The following is a 21,974-nucleotide window of genomic DNA, read 5'->3' on the forward strand; positions in this document are numbered from 1 at the left end:
CTCCTTTCTGGACACCTTGAGATGAGAAGCTTAGCTCAGTTACACGCTTCCCTGCACCGCAGAGCAACAGAGCTGGCTGGCCATGAACACTTGGCACTGAGAGCCAAGCCTTTCCTCTCAGCATTGATATCCAGTGCTTGTCCACAGTAGCAGAAGGGGGGGGGGGGCGAGTCACACCTTAGTCAGAAGTGCTCATCTTTCTCCTTCCCTGCTACCTTAGTTCCCACTTGCTGTGATGAATACACTGGCAAGTGCAGCTCAGGGAGGAAGGATTTCTTTCAGCTGTTTTTCCAGGCAGCAGTCCATCATAGTGGGAAGCCAGAACCCAGGAGCTCAGCCATAGCCAGGAACTGAGAGCTACGGACGCCTCATGCTTGTGCTCGGCTTGCTTTATTCACTGTCATACAGTTCAGGATCCCTGCCTAGGGAATGGTGCCACCCACACTGGGCTGGGGTTCAAACATCAGTTAACACACCCACAGGCCAACCTGGTTTAGGCAGTTCTTCGCTGAGACTTCCTTACAGGTGTTTTTAGATTGTGTCAAGCTGGTAAAACCAACCATAGTACTCCTCCCTTAGAAATCCAGGTTCAACAGACACCTTGCCTGGGGAGGGGGCCCGGGAGGGATAGCCTTTGTTAGGGGCATGTTGGCCACTGGAGCCTGCTCCAGATTCCACAGGCACTGCCCCTTCCACTCAAGTGCTGGTGGCAGTGACAGAGGCTCCAGTGGCGGGAAAGCTGCCATATCCCTGGGATGGGTACAGACAGGCCTTGCAGAATGCTGGGCATCAGTGGTGCTGACAGTATGTCTCAACCCAGCATTGGTGTGTTTAAACAAACAGTTCCTATGTGACTCCCTCCAGCATCCATCTGAAATAAGTGGCTAGGACCCCAGTGTGCTGGACATGCTAATACAGTTCATTTCAGTGTAGACCTTGAATGGGGGATGCCTAGAAGATGCCCCCCCCACAGGCCTGGAGTATGAGTTCTTGTTTGTACACCGTGGTCCTGAGGAGAAGCCCTATCAGACCTTCCTGTCCTTCATGGACACCCTCCTACTGCCCCACCAAAAGCCACAGAGTACACCCCCACACACACACTCTAGCACACACAGACACACACACAGACACTAGCACACACAGACACACACACACAGACATACACACTAGCACACACAGACACACAGACACAGACACACTAGCACACACAGACACACAGACACAGACACACACAGACACAGACACACTAGCACACACACACACACACACACACACACACACACAGTTTCCAGCAGTGGATCACAGCATTGTCCCCTCAAGGTGCAGCTGCTAGGAGCCATTCCCTGGTGTCAGTCAGCCGAGCTTGCCTCTCTGTGGCCTGGTGCTTGCTGCTTAGAGGTGTTTGAGGATCTCCCAGTGATTTGTCAACTCCCAAAAAGTTGTCAGTCAGTTTTCAGAGTATGTTTCTCAGTGACAGACATAATTGTACTTAACTCTTTGCATGGGTATTTTCGTTCCGTGACAGATAGTCTGGGAAATGGGGCATTTTGATGGCAGAAGGTCTGTCACACGCACTTAGTCTTCTCAGAGACACGGGGATTCAGTCACAACTTTTGCATGTCGGTGTCAGGTTTTGAGAGCATAGATCCTGCTGACCTCAAACCTGGTTCCATCATTCAGGTCCAGGGCTGTCATCTGAAAGGTTAATGGCCCTTCCTGCAGGAGAAAGGAAATCATGCCACCTCCTCACTGCTGTCATATCCATTGTCACAGCCCATGAGCCTGCCCGATCCTGCCTCCCTGCTGGACCCAGGGCCCAGTTCTGCTGCCTCATGAAATGTTCTGGTCCACTAGCAAAGTCAGTCCTCTGGAGCTGAAGCCTCAGTTGCTGGATGGAATCTTCTCATCTGTCCCAACAGCCTCAAACCTTGTGACTGCCTCCTGTCAGTTCTCAATTACAGATTATCTTTGCACCGCAGCTGTAACTGCTGCTTCCCCTGTTGAGGCAGGACTGGAGTGAGAGGCCCACACGCTCAGGCCAGGGAGGCAAGGCGGTGTCTTTTCTTCTCGTGGTTGTGCGTGGTAGAAGACGGGTACTGCAGGCCTGAGCCCGGGAGAGTACCAGGAAGTCTTGGGGGCGGGGTGAGGGTGGGCAGAGCATACCTCTGCCCTGAGCGATGGAGTGAGACGCTGTGCTTTGGTGTGAGCTTCTTCATTTCCAGAGGGGCAATGGTACCCTGCCTCCTGGTCAGGTTAGCAGACAAGGCTGAGAAACGGCTCCAAGGAGTTGTTCTTCCCTGCTAGTGGACATGCCATGGCAAGGTCTGAGTTGTTCTTCCACAGCGAGCCACAGGGACTCGGAGGCAGGTGGGCACTCCATGCTGGTCCTGTCAAGAGAACTTGGGGTTCAACGCCACTACAGTTAGGCTTTCCTTCTTTCACATGAAACCCACCCAGGTTTTGTTTAATGAGATAGATTTTAAGGTACAGACCATGGTGTGGAGTTTTTTTCCCCCCCAAGGTGCACAAACATTTGCTCTGAGGTTTGAATCCACTCCCTAGAGAGGGCCAACGGCTGGCTGTTACAAGAGAGCCCTGGAGGGGCCAGGCCTGGGCTCCAGAGCCGGGGCAGGGCTGAGGCTGCTGGGGAGCAGCCATGACTCATTCTGGCAGCCACTATGAGAGTGCTCTCCTGTGCTAGCTAGCCTCTTCCCTCCTTAAGAGTTAGGCTGGACACCCTCCTGGCCCCAAAAGAGACAGCGATGATGATGGTTCGATGACACTGAATTGAAACCTTTCAGCCGTGCTGTTTCTGTTGATGCAGGGAGTGGACGGATGAAATGCAGCTGCATATTGGTTAAGACCTCTGAGTCCCAGGTGCTCAGCATGTGGGAAATATTTTCAGAAAGTGTGTATTGACTGTATAATATGAGCTGATGTGGATCTGGGAGTCAGTGTGTACTTCCACCTTCCTTTCACATGTATTGTTATACAGTCATCCAGAGAGCAGAGACCCACACAGCAGTGCTGGGCTGCCCAGTCCTGCCTCAGGGACTTTATAAGCAATGAACACATGTCCTAATAATAGCCCCATGGAGATCAAAGAAGTTAGGGTACTTTCCTAGTGTCCCATAGCTGGTGTGTCAGAGCCCAGATCTCAGCCCGTAGGCCAGCTCCCTTCAGCTTGCAAGCTCCCCATGTGCCCACAGCCTGTGATCACATGGTTCCTAGTTGTTGAGAACTGGGCCTATTTCTGATACCCGGCTGTCTTAGACAGGCAGCTAGAGTGGGAAGTGGGCAGCAGGGACTTCCCAAGAATTATAAGGGTTAGACAGCGCCTCCCCAGCCCCCTGACTGAACATAATGTTAGTAGTCTAAACTTAAACTACACGGGTCCAGTGCAGTGCCCTTGAGCTGTAGCTGCTGGCCAGAGACCCTGCAGTCCACACAGAGGTCCCATGGCATCACCCCTCGCACGGCTCCACCACCCTGCTTCGGCAGGGGTCTGGGCCCTGAGAGTATTGTGAAAACCACCTGCTCAGTGGCCTCTTCTGAAGCCAAACCCAGCTTAGCACTGGTGTCAGGGTAATTCTGGAGGAGAAATTTCATTAGGATGCAGTTTGGTATTGTTCGGTATGAATGATGACTTTAGGCTGAGCAATACACTTTTAGATATTAATTTTTAATATGGCGTCTTGGGAAGTCAAGGCTTCTGTTTAATGAAGAATTGACTATTAGTCAATATGGCTGTTACCTCTGAGCCACGGCGGCTGTCAGCCCCTCACACCAGATTTTAACAAGGTGTCTGCCGCTCGCAAATTCGCTAGAGCTCTGTAGCCTCTGTGACATAGCGAGGGTGGCTTCTGCATGGAGGCCATCCTGGGCTGTGGGTGCCACGTCCTCTCTGAGGCCCACTCTCCAGTGCAGTCAGCTCCCAGCTTTGGAGAAAGGCCTTTTTCAGAATTATGAAAACAGTTCTTCGTGTGTCGGGTCAGATTTGTCAGTTCACTTTAGGGTTGGTTTTGTGAACCTGGCCACTTAGAGGAGGACGTTTTACCTTTCATCAGAGTGGAAGCTGACATTTGGTGTGTAGGTAGCTCTGTGGAATATTTCACCTGGGTCTCTAGTGGAAATCTGAAACAGTACAAATGTGCATTCGCCAGCACCTCCCTCCGCTAGACTGCTCTCTTTCAAGACAGGGTTTCAATTATTAATTTGGATATTTAATAAAATCCTTTGCCTTCAGTAACTTTCAGAAAACCTTCTGAGTTTATGTGGGTTGGATTTTTGCCCATGGGTTGGGTAAAATTCAATTCAAATATTCTTCATGAACAACATATGCTTTCTTTCTAGTTGAATGATATTAATAGTGATTATTAGAATACATACAGTTATCATTTCAGCTACAGGTTTCTGAGCACCCTGTAGAGGGCATCATTTAAACGCTTAAGTGCATGCCTGTAGTTGTGCATGTGTGTGCATCTTTCCTAAGGCAAACAATCCAGTCCCCATTTTTAGAGCGAAGACTGGCCTGCAAAGAATGAGGCGTAGGAGATGCCAGCACTAGAGCTCAGGGCCACAGGCACACCCTGCTTGCCTGCAAGGAGCCTCAGGCCTCCTGGTTTTTCAGCCCTTTGCCTCGGTGTTTCCTGTAGCCAGCAGGTATGATCTGGCATCAGACCAAACACAGCTGTCCATCCCGTGGCTCACATCCCATCTCTCCTTCGCCAGAGCTTTATTCTGCTAACCAAGATGTTTTCCACAGCTCTTAAGATGGAGTGGGCTGGAGGAGGAAACTGTTGCCTGGGGTTCTTGGTCAGGGTCTGGGGCTTTGAGCACCGCCTGGCCGCTCGCCTGCTCTGGGCTCTCATGCATGCAGCTCGTTATAGGCTTGGCCGCCTGCTCCTGAAATTCAGCAAGGCGGCCATGTCAGCTGGAAGGAGATGAAAAGCCAGCAGTGCCCATGTGTTCCTGGTCTTTAGAAGTTGGGTCAGCGAGGTTTAGAGACTCTTTAAATATTTCAGTTTATAGGATTAGACTTGATCATCTGGGGTGGAAGGGTGCTGCCCCAGGCCAAGGCTTGGCTTTTTCTTCATTTCTTTCATATGAGAGGTAGGTGTTTGACATTGACATTGACGGTTCGAGTGTAATAAAACTTAAGTGTAGTGAATGAATGCAGTGAATTAGAGAGCCGCGGCAGCTCTGAGAGTTTGCTCCCCTTTTTATATTTTGGAAGTAATCATGACTTGAAAAGCAGCAGATTGGTATGAGGATTGTAAGCTGGCAGCAGAAAACTCCTGGCTTTGAGGGAATTGGTAGTCTTTGGCCATTCTCTAAGCAGCGGTGTTCTGTGCCTGTTTGACTCTTCGCAGTGGTGTTGACAGTGCCCTGCAGTCCACTGACCAGCTGGGCCCTCTGCCGTGCATGTTCACAGTGGTGAGCAAAGCCACGATACTTAAGAAGTCTGGGATTTCAGTGGCTCCCAGGTCTCCCCACAATACAGCAAGCACCCCAAGTTTTCCTCTAAAGATGAGCACACCACTAGGGTGTGCACCCCTGCCAGGATGTGCCTTCCATCAGCACATGAAGAGCTGGGGCACTGTGGTCACCACCCCTGTACAAAAGCCCAGTGCCCCAAGTAGGGGACCTCGCCCCCTCCCAAGTCAGTGGGAGTGCTGTGTGCTCGCTGTCATTTTCTGTCATGTTCCATGGAACATGATCGCTCTTCGTACCTCTTGAATCCTAAATTTCAGAAGTAATTTGTCTCTTTCAAAGACCGTGTCATTAATAATCATTATTTAGAACTGCCGAGTCTTCAGTGTGAGTGTGCATTTACATGTATGTGTGCGTGTCTATGTGTGTGTCTGTCTGTCTGACAAACATCCAAAAAAATTGGTCTTGCTTGTAGCAAACAGCGCCTCCACGTTGGTAGATCCAGCCCTCCCCGCCCCCAGCCCTACCCACAAGTGAGTTGTCCCCTGTCTGCCTTTAATCACATGAGGGTGGGTGGCCACAGAGATTGACCAAAGCCTGGCGTCCTGGAACTCATTAGTATTATTGGCAAAGACAGGATTATAAATTGAGAATTTTTTTTAACTGATTGGAAAAAATTCCTATTTAACTATTTCATTTTATTGTCCTTACAAGAGAGAGGAGAAAGAGAAGGAAGACTTTCTCATCAAACATTTGAAACAGTAAATGAGGAAACCAAACTTCAACTCTCACTGGGTGTAGACCTTGCACAGTTGTTATAAATGCTTCAAGGATGGCACCTGGTCACCCTGGGGCCAGGGGCCAGAGGAGCATCCCCAAACCTGCAGATGGGTGGTGGTTAAGAGACAGCATTGCTATTCAGTGTATGCTAATGCACGTTGTTATTCTTAACATTAAAATTCCACTAAAGCACTAATAATTACTGTTAATACCGTCTAGTGGAAAGTTACAGTAAAGGAGCAGTAGTAGAAACAGTATTTAAGGGAGAGCTGCTGGCATGATAGGAATGCAAATAAGCGTTATTAGCCTAATGATTTTGCCGTCGCCATGGTTGTGCGGCAGCAGTGTTGTGAATATGTCATCCGGCACCCGTGAATTTGGAAAGTGTGTCAAAACACAACTTCAATTAGTTTGCTCTAATTATGGCTCTGGAGAGTTTGTGACTACATCACTCCTCATTAAAAGAGAGATTTTCTTCTATGGATTAATGTAATATACAAAGGAAAGTTTCAGAGTTCCTGACGCCATTTGCTCCTCTCCCGAGCTTGCTCGGAGCAGGCCTGATGGATGCAGAGGGCTCCTGCTGCGACTGGACTCAGGAGATCTGATGGTGGGTGGCCCTGGTGAGATGGCTGCTGTGGTGTTGGACTGTTTGGAGTGGCTCTTCCCCTGTCCTGCTGAAGTGGCCACTGCAGAGGGAGCTAGGAGGCCCTCCAAAAGCAGGGGATGGAGCCCTTTGAGTCAGTTAAGAGATGTTTGCTACTGTGGCCCTGTCCGTCTGTCATGGCTCCTTTACATGAGCTCAGAAGAGGCTTTTAGCCTGAGTAGGGGGCTGTGAGTAGAGGCGGCTTGGAGGAGAGACTGCTGACTCCAGGTTGTGTAATCGCTGGGGTGGTAGATAATAAAATGCCCTGAACTGAACATGAAGTGCTGCCAGGCAGACGGGAAGACCTGAGTTCAGTACCCAGAACCCACACGAAAAGCCAGGAGTGGTGGGTGACATGAGAGTGGTATCCAGAGACACGGACGAGCAGGCTTGTGTCTTCCCACAGTGTCAGAATTTACTGACTACCCTTAAACTCGCAAGGCTGAATGGTTCTAATGACAGCAGTTGGTCATAAACCTGCCTTCTGTGGGAACTTGGCCAAGGCAAATGCAAGCTCTCTCCTTCCTATCTTATTACTAGTGTTAACCCCTGTCATACGACACACCATACACCTGGATGTGCATTATAGAATGAATGTATGTCGGAGAGGTCAGGAGGTTTCAGAAGTGGGCTGAGAGTACATATTGGTTAACTGATGGATCAGACCAGTGCTGGGGGAAGCTGCTGTCAGAACTGCTGAGTAACAAGTAACTTGACTTCTTAACCCTTAGGGCAAGTCTCAGCACTACTCCGAGCCTCTGTTTCTCCTTGCAGGTCTCGCGAGAATTCAGTGGGGAGTGTAGGTAAGCCTCACAGCTGGTGCCCCACCAACACACACACAGCTTGTAGTGCCCTGCTTTTCAGGGCTGGTCGTGGAAATGGGTCAGCACAGTCCTGCTTCACACCCTGGGATCTTTCTTCGGCTTCCTTCTATCGCAGTGTTAACTCCCCAGTCTGGGAACCAGAGTGCTCTTGGGCAGGGAGCAGCTGGGAAGGGGTTAAGGTAGTAATTGTGTAAGTCTTCCAGGCTTTCTCCCAGTTCTGCGATAATTTGATGAAGAACTTCACCCTAATTAAATATTCAAATTAGGAATAAGTGTCAATATGGCTTCCCATTGCCTGGAACGATGATTAATTGTATTCAAAACTCCAGTGGCCGCTGTAATCCGAGCCGAACCATTGTACCTGATTATTTCTCTGCTGCATTTGCCATGTTTTTGTTTTAAGATTTAAACCAGTAATTGATTTGCCATATGCTGTCGAGCTGCACACACTTAAAAGCAGCACAGTAGGAACTCGGGGAGCTATGATTTCCTTAGTCTTCCTATGACAGCTTTTGTTTTTGTTTTTTGACTTATCCAATGCATTATGCTTTTGTGGGGGCCAGGGGGAATGGCCCATGAGGGAAGCTCACTGTATAGTCAGGTTGGTAGTTGGAGTCATATTGATCCAGGCAGATGAGCGGCTTGGATGGGAGTGAGTGGATCAGGAAGGTAGCGGGGCGCGGTGGAAGGAGCGTGGTTTCCATGAGAGCCCGGCCATTTTCTTTGACTTTATATGACTTTGGGCAAGTTCCTTAACCTCTGTGAGCCACTTTGTCCCCGTTGTAGAATACTGTATACCTTACTGGGTTGTTGAGATGGTTGCGAGGCCTGTAGAACAGTGGTGATTGTCATGGTCTCTGGTGCTTGCAGGGACAAAGCCCCTAGAGTTCTCCTTCCCCAGAAACCTTTCTCCATTATCTGAGTCAGCACCAGTCTCCCGCTTCTCCCTCAGACCCTGCATTGCCTGTATCTCGCCATGTGACATCTTCTGAGATGTTATTTTGACACATGAATAGCTATTTTGTATCTTGAGCTTTTTCTCCCCTTCCTGGCTAAGGCCATGCAGGAGACTCTCAACAGATGTTGGCTGTTGTTCCTATCCCTCCTCATTTTAAAACCAAAACTTGCAACCTTTTACTCCTTTAGCCTTAGAATTTTAGAGCTTTTCGCTTTGCAGTAGATTTATGTATTTGTTTCAGTTTGTGGTCAGTAGATTCCCACTGGGAGAATATGCTTTGCTCTGGCTTCTTAAACCATTGTAGCAGCTAGCACAGTGCTTAGCTTACAGCAGGAGCCCAGTTAAAGATGAATGGACAGGGATGGTGAGATGGCCCAGTGAGTAAGGGCACTTGCCACCAAGTTTGTCAGAAAAGAATTGACTCTCATAGGTTGACCTCTGACCTCCACATGCACACCATGGCACACACATAAATACAAAAATAACCAGTTGTGGCCCCTTGTTAGCTAGAGTAGCCTGGTGCACACCGATACCACCACCCACTTCCTGGATGGGGCCCTGCTCACTAGGACCATTAGGATTCAGTTTCTGTCTGGGCGTGGAGCGCTTCTGAGTTAAGCTTACGGCACTCACTTGCCTTCACTGGTGTGGAAACGTGCCACATCAGACTATACAAGTGACGGCAGTGGCTTTTCCTGGACATGGCCTTCCAGACCAGCAAGAGAACTTGGCGGGCGGGACGCGTAGCTGGTGAAGCGCTGCCTTTCTGTTTCCAAGGAGCTTTACTGGAACCTTCAGAGCTCAGTCCGATGTGGTGCTCAGAGGACCCGGAAGCAGGAGTCGGGCTAAGAGGTCTGCATGCTGGCCAGGTCCTTCCAGCTGAAAACGATCCATTTTAATTACCTTCAGGGTGTGCCAGCCCCTGAGCATATGGTCCTTAAGAAGCAAGGGTCCCCAGACTGTCAGCGAGTGTGGGCACTGGCCAGGGACCTCTTTCTGACACTGTTGACCAGCTTGTAGTGTGGATGCTCCAAAAGGTGCTGATTAAAATGCCAGCAGGTGCAGCGAAGGTCCCTTCCCCGTGACTCCCGCACCCCACTCACACCAGGTGTTTTATCAGAGTCTTTTTCTTCATTAAGTGGCGTTCATTAAGCATGTCCTCACACCTGGCGCTGAAGCGGCGCCTCACAGCCGACTTCTTCCCAGTGGTGTTTTGCGTGAATAAAAGGGAATTTCATTTAGCCATTTGCCAGCCCCCACCACCACTTTAACTCAATTACTATTGCTTTTGCGCAATTCTTACACCGTCTTCAGCTCTCCTTTGTGCACTGCCCACGGTCATGCCCCACAGTCCCACAGACGCATGTGTGATGGTGAGACAGCCCTTTCACACAAGTGCTGTGCTGGGGCTGCCCCTGTGCCACCTCTTAGAGTCCTGCCCACAGCTTCGAGAGGCTTCCCCTGGCTTTGTCCTTGTTTCATAAAAAAACACTAGCAATGACAAGCAGGAAATGAGTGGCGTGGTAGAGTCCACTCTCCCCTCAGGTTATTGCTGATGACACCACACGCGTGTCCAAGAGCTGGACATCCTTAAGGCCTGTTGACACTGAACCTACACACAGAAGTTGGTTGTCCCTCAGGGCTAGTTGTGACATGCTGTTTGGAGCTGCCTAACAGCTGTGTTACAGAACACGTCCAGTTCATACGTCCCTTCTCCTTGTTCTGCCCCGGAAATGTTAGGAGGTCCTCAAAGCAGCCCTAGTTCGCCGTCCAAAGACCTGGTTCCTGGCGACTGCGGTTCCACTCCACACATGGTCCTTCCCCACCGTCTCCCAGCCCTGACCCCTTAACCACAGTCTTATGTCTGTGTAACTTTCTGTGGTGAGCGTACAGCGTTGTCTTCAGGTGTGCCTAATCTGGGGTCTGGGAGGGAGCCCCGCTCCCAGTGTGGGAGTCCCCTTCAGTAAGGGTTCTGAATGTGCCCCAAGGCGGAAGTCATGTTTGAGCTTATTTTCTCTAGGCTTAGCATTTGTTGTCATTTTAAAAATATTTGTTTTTATTATTTTGTGATTATATGTGTGAGTATTTGTGTGTGTGGTATGCACATGTGAATGAAGGTGCCTATGAAATCCAGAAGAGGGTGTAGGCCCTTGGAGCTGGAGTTAGTGGCGGTTATAAGCCATCTGATGAGGGTGTTTTGCAAGAACAAACTGTGTTCCTAACTGTTGAGCAAGCTGCCCAGCCCTCTGTACATTTTTTAGCTGCATCATTTCAAAGTTCATTTATTGAATTTTTTATAGTTTTTGCTGGTTTGGATTTTGTTTTCTTGTTTTGTTTTGTTTATGAGACTGGCCTAGGATTGATTATATAACCCAGGCTGGCCTGGAGCTCATAGTGACCCTTCTGCCTCAGCCTCTTATATGCTAGGATTATAGGTATAAGCTACCACACCTGGCTTTGCTTATGCTTTTTTTAATGTCCCTTTTAAGGAAAGTCATTTTATTTTCCAAATAGCTCAATATTGTAGAAAGTTGTGACCTTGTACCCCACCCAAAATCTCAGGAAGCCCCAGGTTCCTGGAGCACATGCAGGAGTCTGCAGCTTCAGAAGGTGGTAGAACAAAAGGCTGTATGTGTATGCATAAGGGACACAACATGAAAACAGTAGCCATCTCCAGCTGCACGTTAGCCACCGCCTCCGCGTGCAGTCCTCAGCAGTTTGAAGAGACAGCGGGGTCTGCTGTGGCCTGGCTGCACCGCCACCATTCCTTTTGACCACTGGGTCCACAAGATTGATGGTTGCATTTAAAAAAATCACACAGACTTGGAATCAACACTAGAAAATACAGATTTAAATTAGCAAGAAAAAGGCAAACTCAAAGGAAATAAATTGTGCTGGCAACTACTGTCACATAATAAAATGTCATCTGTAACTAAAGGACTTTTGTTCAGGGCTGAGGCTCAGTGGCCATGTTAATTGAATAAGGTACCTCACATTGACTTGGGGGCAAGAGTGAAATTTCCCTTAGCATCTCTTTAGCTGGAGTTGTTGTTGGCAGCAGCATGGTGCTCATCTTTTACAGAAACGCCAGCCCCTCTACACTGTGATCGCTCCAGAAGCAGCACCCAGCCCCAGCCCTGCAGGTTTGACCTGTCTTCCCAGGGCAGGTCCTGAGAGAGGAAAGCCGGGCAGAGGCTGCCCTGATGCCTTCCGTCAGCTGATGTTGGAAAAATTGTTATCTGAATCAAGTAATAGTTGTTATCACTGATGATACCCGAGACTCCCAAGGAGAGGGCAGCCTGCTTTCTAGGTTTCCTGATCATTCAAGGGTATCTCCACAGCCACTGTGTCTGCCCATAGATGGGGCACCTTTGGAGCCCACTCCTGTAATCCAGCTGCTTCTGTTGCAAAGTGAGCACTAGCCACGGTCACCTCCTGGAACATCTTGGTGGCGTTTGAAGCTGTGTAGCTCTTGGCCCAGCTGCAGAGGGCAGAGCAAACAGACTGGCCCCTGTGCAGTCCTGTCCCTGCCTTCTCTGCTGCCGTGCACTGCCATGACCTCGTCTCGATTTGGGAGTGCCTGGGGCTGGCAGGTTCCAGTTTCAAATGTGGAAACTAGATTGTCCCCTCTTTCATGGGTGCCAGCTTGTTCCATCTAGCAATCTCCTGAGATTTGTACAAAGACCTTGAACTATTTCCGCATACACTTGCACCATAGCTTCATCTGTCCCCCAATTGTTTGATATCATTGGCTTTATAAGCAATGCCACAAGGAAAGTATTTATTGTTTGTGTAAAGTTATCCTTGAATCAGAGGGAGCTGCATTTTCCAAACCATTAACCAGCCTAGGCTGAGGCTGAGAAGGAAGCAAGTGGAAAGCCTTGCTGGAAGATTCCCAAAATTATCCCTAATTATAAGTCAAGATCAAATTTGCTCATTCAGAAAGTCTGAGATAATTTACAGGATCTCCCCTGAATTGTGCAAGTGTAACTGTACAGGGCTCTGTTCTCAGCACTGGAGTACCGAGCAGAGGAAAGTGATGGAGATGAAATTCTGTCCCACAGAGGGAGGACTGTGCAGATGGGGACATCGTTAGAAAAGACCTCATAGGAGGGGGCATCTCTCCAAGGGTGACCAAGGCAGGTATCTGTGATGTAGCCTGGCCGGAGAAGCCAGCATCTGGGAAGCTGCAGAAGAGTATTCCTGGCAGACAGAAATAGCAAGAGCAAAGGCCTGAGCAGGTCTGAAAGCCGAAGGGATAGGACACGAAAAGCTGAAGCTGGGATTGGTGAACGGGAGTGTGGGAGGTCAGGCTGAGCTGGCAGGACCTCACAGCCAGCAAGATGTAGTCCAAAGCAGGGGAAAGTCCCAGTGAAGCCTCAGGAGTCAGGACTTTAGGATGGTGGCAATTTAGGAAGGGAGGGTTTATTTGGGCTCACCACCTGAGGGTACAGCCTGTCGTAGTGGTGAAGGTGTGGGCAGCTGAGGCGGCTGACCACTGTGTCCACAGTGTCTGTGGTGGTGGTGAAGGCCGGGCAGCTGAGGCGGCTGGCACTGTGTCCACAGTGTCTGTGGTGGTGGTGAAGGCCGGGCAGCTGAGGCGCTGGCACTGTGTCCACAGTCAGAAAGCACTGATGAGCACTGCCACTCGGCTTGTTTTCTCTGTGTTCAGTCAGGGACCCCAGCCCAGGGCACAGTGCCGCGCATAGTTGGGGTAGGCCTTCCCACCCCAAAGTAATCCTGGCATGCTGAGAGACTTGTTTCCATGGAGATTCTAAATCCTATCACGTTGATAAGGTTAAACCTCGCACCAGGTAAAGGGTTCACTCATACTACGTGTGAGTGACAGCTACTCTGCTTGCAGCACCTGCGTCTGCCTGGAGATGACATCCTTCAGAGGCCACGCCCTCCAAGGTTCTGGCACTGGGATAGAATCCCATATCCCGTAAACTCTGGAGGGCAGTGCCCTTCGCTGTCCATCTGTGTGCAGTGTACTGTCGCTCGTTGGGGTTGCTGGGCTACAGTGTGAAGACTAGATCTTGAGTCTAACTTCAGAAACGTGGCCAGGACACTGCCATCCTGCCTGAGTGACCTTTCTATCCTGATAGTTGCCATTCCCTCCAGAAGATGAGAGCATCTACTGTCTGTCATTCCCAAATTTCTTACTGGTTTTGCTGTGGAGGGGCCGGTTCCTCCTCAATAAGTCATTATCTATGGGATTAAACGTTGGATGTAAGGCTGGCACCCTGTGTCTGACTCCAGGAACTGGAACTGGAACTCCAGATTCAGCTCCTCTGACCTGAGCACTGCGGATCTCTCCTCAACCCCAAGTCCCTGCTTCCGTCCTGAGAAGAGTGGACGCAAAATATGTAGAAACTTGATTTCTGTTTAACACTTGCCTGTTCAGCAGCTCCTTCCTCAATACCCCTGTCTCTGTGCTCTCTTAGTTCCACGTTCCCAGACCCCTGTGTCACCCCATGTATATAAACAGAACCCCCCCCCTTCTCCTCTTGTGAGCTCCTGGCTGCTGCGGCTGCTGCCTTCTTCCTTAACCCACCCGCTTCACTCCATGGCAGAGGAGCACGGGACATACAAGTCCATTTGGGAAACGCCATGCAGAGAAGTACAATGACTGACCAGCAGCAGTCGGTACCACAGAAGGACATAGAGGATTAAGTTCAACACTTGATTGGGTTGACAAGTATTCAATAATTTAATTACTCTGTGACAGAAAGTGTCCTAGAAAATGGTGCAAAGTTGAGGTCTGGCCCTGCTGTTGAGCACACCTCAGCCCTGAGAGAGAACATTCCAGCAGGTGGGTGAGGCCTCTCAGGGAGAGCAGGAATTCTGACATCATTGTCCTGCCAGCAAAACCTGGGTATAGCCCAAGCTTAGGTGACTGAAAATCCCTAGGCAGCCCCTGGCATCCATCCCTCCAGGAAGTTAGGGGTGCTGTGTTCCCCATGCCTGCTGGCTCTGTACTGTACCACAGTGGATCTCCTTGACAGTATTGGCTGAAGACGACCATGAGCGTGTTGGGAGGGGCACTTGCTCTTGACATAGGCTCGCTTCTACTCTCTGCACACAGGCTCAAGCCAGCTTTGTGGACTTATGGAAGGTGCTTTGCTGAGCACCTACTGGGCCCTCTGGCCCGGGTGGGACACAGTGGCTCAAACCAGGGCGCCATGCTCACTGTCGAAGGTTGCTAGTCTCCTCAGTTGACCTGATAGTACAATTCCCGCCGACTGTGGTGGGTGTGGAAGCCACTGTTCTGAGCCTGGGTGTTTTGGTCATGCTGATCCATTGTATGCCACACTGAGGCCTGGGCCTCACTGCCAGTCTCTGTGGAATACCCTAAGGGAGGAAGGAAATGGCTGCGGATTCCTTGAGAGGGCCGGGGCTGAGGGAGAAGATGGAGGTCTCCAGAAGGACCTGCCCTGGCCACTGCACGCTGCTGCTCACCTGTGGATGACATCGTGTGCTTTCTGAGTCTCCTCGTGACCTCCTTTCTCCCCTGTCTCTCTCAGGCACATCTCACTAACACTACCAGCAACCTTCCGAGGCAGAAACAACACCAGTACCGACTATGAGTACCAGCTCTCCAATCTGTACGCCATCTCAGGTATGCGGGCCACTGTGACAGGCCAGTGCAGACTGTGCGGGTGGCCGCCTTCTCACCTCCCCCTGCACACCAGCCTGCCCTTTCCCTGGCCTTCTCTTTCTTCTGTGTTGGGACTTAGAGAAAGGCCAAATGCACGTCTGGAAGTTAGTGATGGACAATGTGTGGGTTTCTTGGGCTGAGGGAAGGCTGAGGGGTACTCACCATATCCTTTACCTGCCAGCCCAAGCAGGGCCCCCCCGACACACAGCAGTGTTGAGCTGCCATGTTCCTGCCTGTCCTCGCCTCATGTTCTTACAGCTAGCCAGCAACCAGAGGGGCACAGCATCTTCCCCTCACTCGCCCAGAGTCTGTGGTTTCTGAACTCGACCTGGAAACGGATAGTGTTACTGTGGCAGGAACTTCACCAGCCCCAGTTTTCCTGTCACCTTCACTGGGGGGGGGGGGGAGATTCATGAGGTGCGAGGCCATACAGGTGACTTGCTAAGAGCCCAGGAAACCCACAAATGCCTCCCATCGCTGGGGCCCCAGACAGGGGTGTTTGTCTGTCGGGCGAATGTGGTAAATCGTTGCCACTTACTAGCACACATCCTTAATGCTGAGTGACGTTTTGAACACGGGAACATGACATTCATTCATGTCCCATAATGAATCGGTTATTTAAAAGGTAATCTCTCTCTCTCTCTCTCTCTCTCTCTCTCTCTCTCCCTCTCTTTTTCTCTAAAAACTGCAACTTCGGGTTACTAAACAGATGAACTCCAGCGGTGGTGTAATTCTTGTCAGCACTCGTTTCTGTCGTTATGATCACTCCCTAATAGGTTTGGAAGTGAACGCAAAGGCAGGTTGTTCCATCTCTAGGCGACACTCCTGCTGGGAGGGGGGAGCCCCAAGTCGAGGCTCTGGCTGCATTCCAGGAGCCAGGGTGGGAGGGTGAGTGTGTGTCTGGGGAACATTGCATCTGTACCATGGCTATTTCAGCAGCAGCATCATAGGGAACTTAACAAGTGTGGAGAGATAGCCTGCTTGGTAGAAAAGCTATTTCCCACATGCTTGGCGGCAGAGTGGTTTGTAACAGGACTGGGACACCCAGCTCCACTCCCTCAGATCGTGCAGGGACAGCGCCCTCATGCACTGACTGCTCTTCTTCAGCAGCGTGCAAATCTTAGGGTTTGCGCTGGGCTGCACCCGCCATGCCCGTGTCCTCTGATGGCTTTCCCAGCTGTCGATGCTTCCTCAGCAAATGGCCCACAGGGCACATGCTCTGGCCTGGTAGGAATGTTGCTCTGCCTCTGGACCGCTGCTTCCTCAGTGCAGCTTTGATGAGGTGCTGACTGGGCTCGTTTCAGCTGCTGGTTTAGCAATAGCAAGGTAACGGCCTCGGGATACATGGGACGCTGCTCAGAAACTTCCTGTCCCATTAGGCAAATAACAATCTGTGGGGTTTTATCTTCAGAGGTAGTTGAGGCTTCAGCCCAGGCCACAGACAGCTCAAGTCTCCCTAGCAGCTGTAGGCACCAAATCAATCACTCTGCCAGAAGCAGGCTCTCACAGGGCCACAGAAGTACCCTGTAGGCCCTGGAGACTCACCATGGTAACTGGTCTGGGGAGGTCATCCATTCCCTTCCATCCTCCCATACTGACTACCTGATTGACCACCCTGTCACCCCCAACATAAACACTATCTGGTACCAAGTGGCACACAGCTCAGTTTGGCATAAGGGTTTCCAGAGGTTAATCCAGAAACAGTTACGGTGATATGTGCCCCAGCCAGCCTAGCCTGGTGTGGACTTGGCTACAGTAGGGGTTCTGCAGATCATACCGTGAATCATCCCGCTCTCCTCCCAGCCATCAGCGCAGGTCACTTCACTCTTCCAGTGCTCAGCCTTTGATGCAAACTTCCGACATGCTCTCTGTGGTCCCGGAGCTATCGATAACCATTTCTCTCACTTATGGCCCTGTCCTGAGATGAGGTTTGTTTTTTGCTCGTGGAAAAGACTGAGAGTCATTGGCTCAGTGCTAGAATTCTAAAATGTTTATATCCCTTGTGCTGTCATATTGAGTCCCCCCCCCCCCAAAAAAAAAAGAAAGCTGTGAAGTGGTCCCTTGAGCCTCATCCTTCCTCTTATGGGAATGTCTTCTAGAAAATTCTTAGAGCTGCAGTCCGACTTATGAGAAGAAGAGAGAGCACGCACTAAGGTGAGGACTGTCCCTGTTAAGGTGCTCCTGTGAAGTGGGCAGAGAAGGTGGGGGCATCTCTTCCATGTCCAGGACAAGGGTGTCCTACAAACTGTCTGCCTGGTGGCCTGGCTTTTTAACTAGCCATAAATAAAGTACACAGAATGTTGCCCCCCCCAAAAAAAAAAAAAAAAGACAGCTGAATGTTCAGTGAGATCTCATTTTTAAAATATAAGTTGGAGAAAGATTCACACCGACATGTTTAAGTCATGTTCTTCTTCCTTTGGGCACGCAGTTGCCTGTGCCTTTCTCCTGCAGTCCTTTCCTGAGTGAGTTCCATAGACATAGAACTATTGTCTGCATGGGCCTTTGAGATCTGAGCCCCTTGATGGCTCCTCTTGGCCTCCGAACCCCAAGTGGATCTGGCTGAGTCCTATCGACTGTCCCTGACTAATAGTTTTCTTTTTGATCATATCTAATTTTTAAGCTACTTTTTAAATTTTTTATTCTTTTTATTTTATGTCAATGAGTGTTTTGTCTGCACGTATGTATAGTATGTATATGCACCGTGTGCTGCCTAATGCCCACGGAGGCCAAAAGAGGGCACCAGATCCACTGGAACTGCAGTTGCAGATGCTTATTAGTCCCGATGTGGGTGCTAGGAACTGAACTCAGGTTCTCTGAAAGAGCAGCCAGGGCTCATACCCACCGAGCCAGCTCTTCGGCCCAGCATCGCCTGTTAACTAAAAGCTCTGTTTTTGCAGTTGGTTCCTGTCAGCAGTAGCAAGGACAGAGGCACAGCTGCACTCTGTTGCCTGACATGCCTGCGTTCTTTTAGGAACCCAGACTCAAGTAAAACAGGACACAGTTGGATTTGATACTAAAAGGAATTTCAAAATGAGGCAGCATGAAGCAGGGTGGTAGTTTATTAGACTAGAGAGGCGCCTCGGGAAGCATTACACACACCAAGAGCGTGGGGTGGGCGTCTCAAAGACGGGCCTCAACTCAACAGCAGCTGTGTACAGTTTCAGTGGCTGTTGGGTTAACCTCAAAGGGTTCTTCAGAAACCACTTCTTCCCTTTTTCATAAATAAGATTGTTTCTGGACTCTGTATGATCCATGGATAAAACTCGGACCCTCTACAGTCATACAAAGGATTTAAGGCGTATACTTTCATTGTAAGGGGTTTCTGATGAGACTTCTAGAAAACTGTAGGTTTGGGGGAAGTGTGTTGGGATTTTCAATGCTCAGCTGGTGAAAGCTCTTAGGTAGATCCCCAAATACTTGCAATAAAATTAACATTGTGTAAGATCCAGAGGAAACCCCAGACTCAAATAATATGTAAAGCAAAGAATGTTTATTACTATTCCAGCCTGCGTGCAGGGGCATTCACCCGTGTGAAATGGCGACAGCCCTGAGAGGAACGTGCAGGCTCCTTTTAAGCATAGCTACGGGGAGTTTCAGAGACAGTTAGGTTGTCTTGAATATGATTGGTTAAGCATGCAGCCGTTATATTAGTATATTTTTAATTGGCTGAGGTTTAGTTGTATCATCTTTGGACATATTTGCACAAGCTTGTGCAAGTTTGGAAGTGACTCAGAAGGGGCTGCTGGATTTGTCCTTGAGACACTGTAAGGCTGGCTCGGCCGCCTCTCTGAATGCAAGGGCATTGTGGATAAACGGCCCTTTGTGGGAGGGACACCTGTTTTGCCCTTCTCAGCGAACTGAAACCTAAACTCAGCTGTGAGAGAGGTTAACCCCTTCACTGGATGTGAGAAGATGGTGGTGTCTGGGAATAGGATGGGAATGCCGGTGCAGCTGTCTGGCTGTCTGGCAGTGCATTCTGGATTTGGCTTGAGTCTCCGGTGGGTAAGATGAAAAGCACAGCACCCTTCTTCATGACCACAGAGAATAGCCCTTCCTCCTAGAGCACTGCCACTAAGCACAGCACCCTTCTTCATGACCACAGAGAATAGCCCTTCCTCCTAGAGCACTGCCACTGGGGCACAGCTCCAGCTGTGCTCTCCTGAAGACAGGACAGAAAGACAGAGTGGCTGTGCACACGCACATCCTGTCGCAGCCAGCCCTGTCTCCTCAGTTCTGCTCTGTCTGTGAGATACCCCAGATGGATGAAAATCCCACAGACACATGTTGAAAGTAACAGGTCCATCAGGCAACTTTGTGCATGAGTGAGAGAACTATGAATATGTACATTGGGGTGAATTTCATAGCACACCCAACTTTCTGTGCCAATAATGGCGTTTGATGAGAACAGTCCATGCAGCACTGGGGAAAAGTGTCCCTTCTCAGTTGAAATGACCCACACTACTTGAGACCTTTGTGAGATGCATATTAGGGCACAGCCTTCTGCCCGCAGCTGTGGAGTACTATGCCAGACTTCTACCAGGAGAGGCACATCTGTGCCAGAGAGCTCCTGTGAGGAGGGGCTTAGCCAAAGGGCCTCGATGTCATGGTCCTAACCCAGGGTGCTTCTTCAGTTCCGTGGCAGATGTGTTTAATGAACACGCCCCCAAAGCAGCAGCGGAAGCTGGGCTGCTCGGGCCTTTGCTGACTGCAGTTACATGCTTTGCAAAATTGCCCATTTAAAATATTTTTTGGAAATTAAAATATAATTACATTGTTTTCCCCCTTTCTTTTCCTCCCTACAATTGCCTTTTAAACCCCAGTTTAAAATTAATTTTTTTTCCAAGAAAAACTAACGTGGGAGTTAAAGGTAATAAACTTAAGGAAAATATGAATGGAAGCTAGGAAACCCAAGCTTTCCCACACACAGGCCCCAGAAGGCGCCACAGGAAGGAAACACCAGGACCCGTGCTGAGCAGGGGTGGGGACTCATCTTTGTTCACCGCCCAGTTGGGTAGCCCCCCCCTCGCGGACAGAAGTGAGAGCCACACCCAGATCTGTCCTGGCTCCCTGCCGGGGCGTGATGGCTTCAGCTCCCCACTCCCCAACAATAGGTTACCCCCAGCCACCCAAGTCTTCTCTTTGATTACTAGAAAAACCATCTTCCTGGCCTCCATGGCTACTCCCTTAAAAACCGACTTCCTTTTAAGGTGTTTGATACCAAGGAGGACTGAAGGTGCTCGGGTCAAAGTCCGGCTTCTTCTCCCAGTAGAAGAGGGGACAATTTTATCAGAAATACAGATCTATGGATGAGCTGTGGAACTCTGTCGTGGGCTGCGAAGGCACGAAGCAATTAAAAATAATTAATGATTTCTGCGGATCAGCCTTTCTCCATGCAGTTTTAATCCAGTTCTCATTTAAATTGGAAGATGGACATTTAATTATCAGTATTATGAAACTCGTGATTTATACATTTCATCCAATGAGATAAAATTTCTGCCAGCAGCTCTTCATCTTGTGGAGAAAAGACTGTGTGTCTTGTGGGGAGGGTGCTTTATGGCAAAGAGTCTGTGTTTCTTAGAGGCTGCTTGTTTAAACCTCACCAGCCACACGAGCAGAACACTTCATCCCAAGCACTGGTCCTTTCATTTGGAGTGATTAGTTCTCTCTCTCTCTCTCTCTCTCTCTCTCGGAGAGTGAAAAACTGGGTGTGATTGCTCCTACCTGTAACCCTAACTCTTGGAAGAAGCTACGTGTGAGGGTTGCGGTGAGCTCTGGGCCATCCTGAACTGTAGACTGGGACCTTACTGCCCAAACAAAACATTGAAAGTAAGTCTCGTGCCTCAGTGAAGCTTTGCAGGATTGGAATGAGAGAGCTGAGGCTCAGATAGCAGGGAAGCCCTGATCTCCTGTGTGGTGTGCTGTTCCTGGCTGTGGTGCAAAGGGTTAAGGTCTTGGGTAAAAGGATTTGCACCTGGTTCCACTTGTGCATATGCTGCAGGTCTCCTTTTAGCTCGTACATGGGTTGAGTGGGTCACTAATGGTTGCCACCAAGGAAAGAACCTCGTGTCTCTGTGGGAGTGCACGAGGGATGCGGGCTCTGTGTTCCCAGTGTCCCTATGGCCTTTGGTGGGCATGCTTTCCTGGCCTGAATGAGCTCGGCTTCCCTTTATCCTCTACTGGGGTGCTCAGGAACACCTGGGAGGAGGTAGAAAGGTGTTAGGAGAATGCCTGGGTGTGCAGCCAAGGCCCCAGCAGGGAGTGCAGTGTGTAGGGAAAGTTCTCGAGTGACTGACAGCAGTGTTCGGGTCAGGAGGGAGGTAAGCAGTGGCAAAGGTGAGAGGAATTTTGTCACCACTTGTTCTGGCCATGGCTCACCTTGTCTACCCATCTGCCCCAGCCCTGACAGTGACATCGAGTCTAAAGAAAAATATAATAAGGAAAAGGAGAGCTGAACAGGCACGGGCAGGGAATTGATCAGCCGCGTATTTGTACACCCTGATGTAAAGGGGTGGTTGACAGGTGGCCAGGCTCGCTCTGCACACAACCATGTGTGTGCTGTCAGGCGCACGCACACCGCCTCGTTTCGATTGATGAATTGCCTGCTTTCTTGATTAAACCTTCCGTCACTTAAGAAACAAAAAGCCTGTGTTTAGATGGCAGAGTGGGACATGT

At 49.8% G+C, this 21,974-nt stretch overlaps 1 protein-coding gene across 3 annotated transcripts in view; it reads left to right on the forward strand.

The window, feature by feature from the left end:
• Mvb12b (multivesicular body subunit 12B) overlaps positions 1-21,974 on the forward strand; it is a 150,668-nt gene that overhangs the window by 61,804 nt on the left and 66,890 nt on the right. For all 3 annotated transcript variants that reach the window (XM_050161746.1, XM_050161744.1, XM_050161745.1), the window contains exon 7: positions 15,169-15,263. In XM_050161746.1, coding sequence (XP_050017703.1) covers positions 15,169-15,263 — 95 coding nt within the window. The remainder of the gene's footprint in view (positions 1-15,168; positions 15,264-21,974) is intronic.

This window comes from Alexandromys fortis, unplaced genomic scaffold (genome assembly GCF_014885135.2).
Source record: "Alexandromys fortis isolate MF-2015 unplaced genomic scaffold, M_Fortis_MF-2015_v1.1 scaffold_74, whole genome shotgun sequence".
NCBI lineage: Eukaryota > Metazoa > Chordata > Mammalia > Rodentia > Cricetidae > Alexandromys > Alexandromys fortis.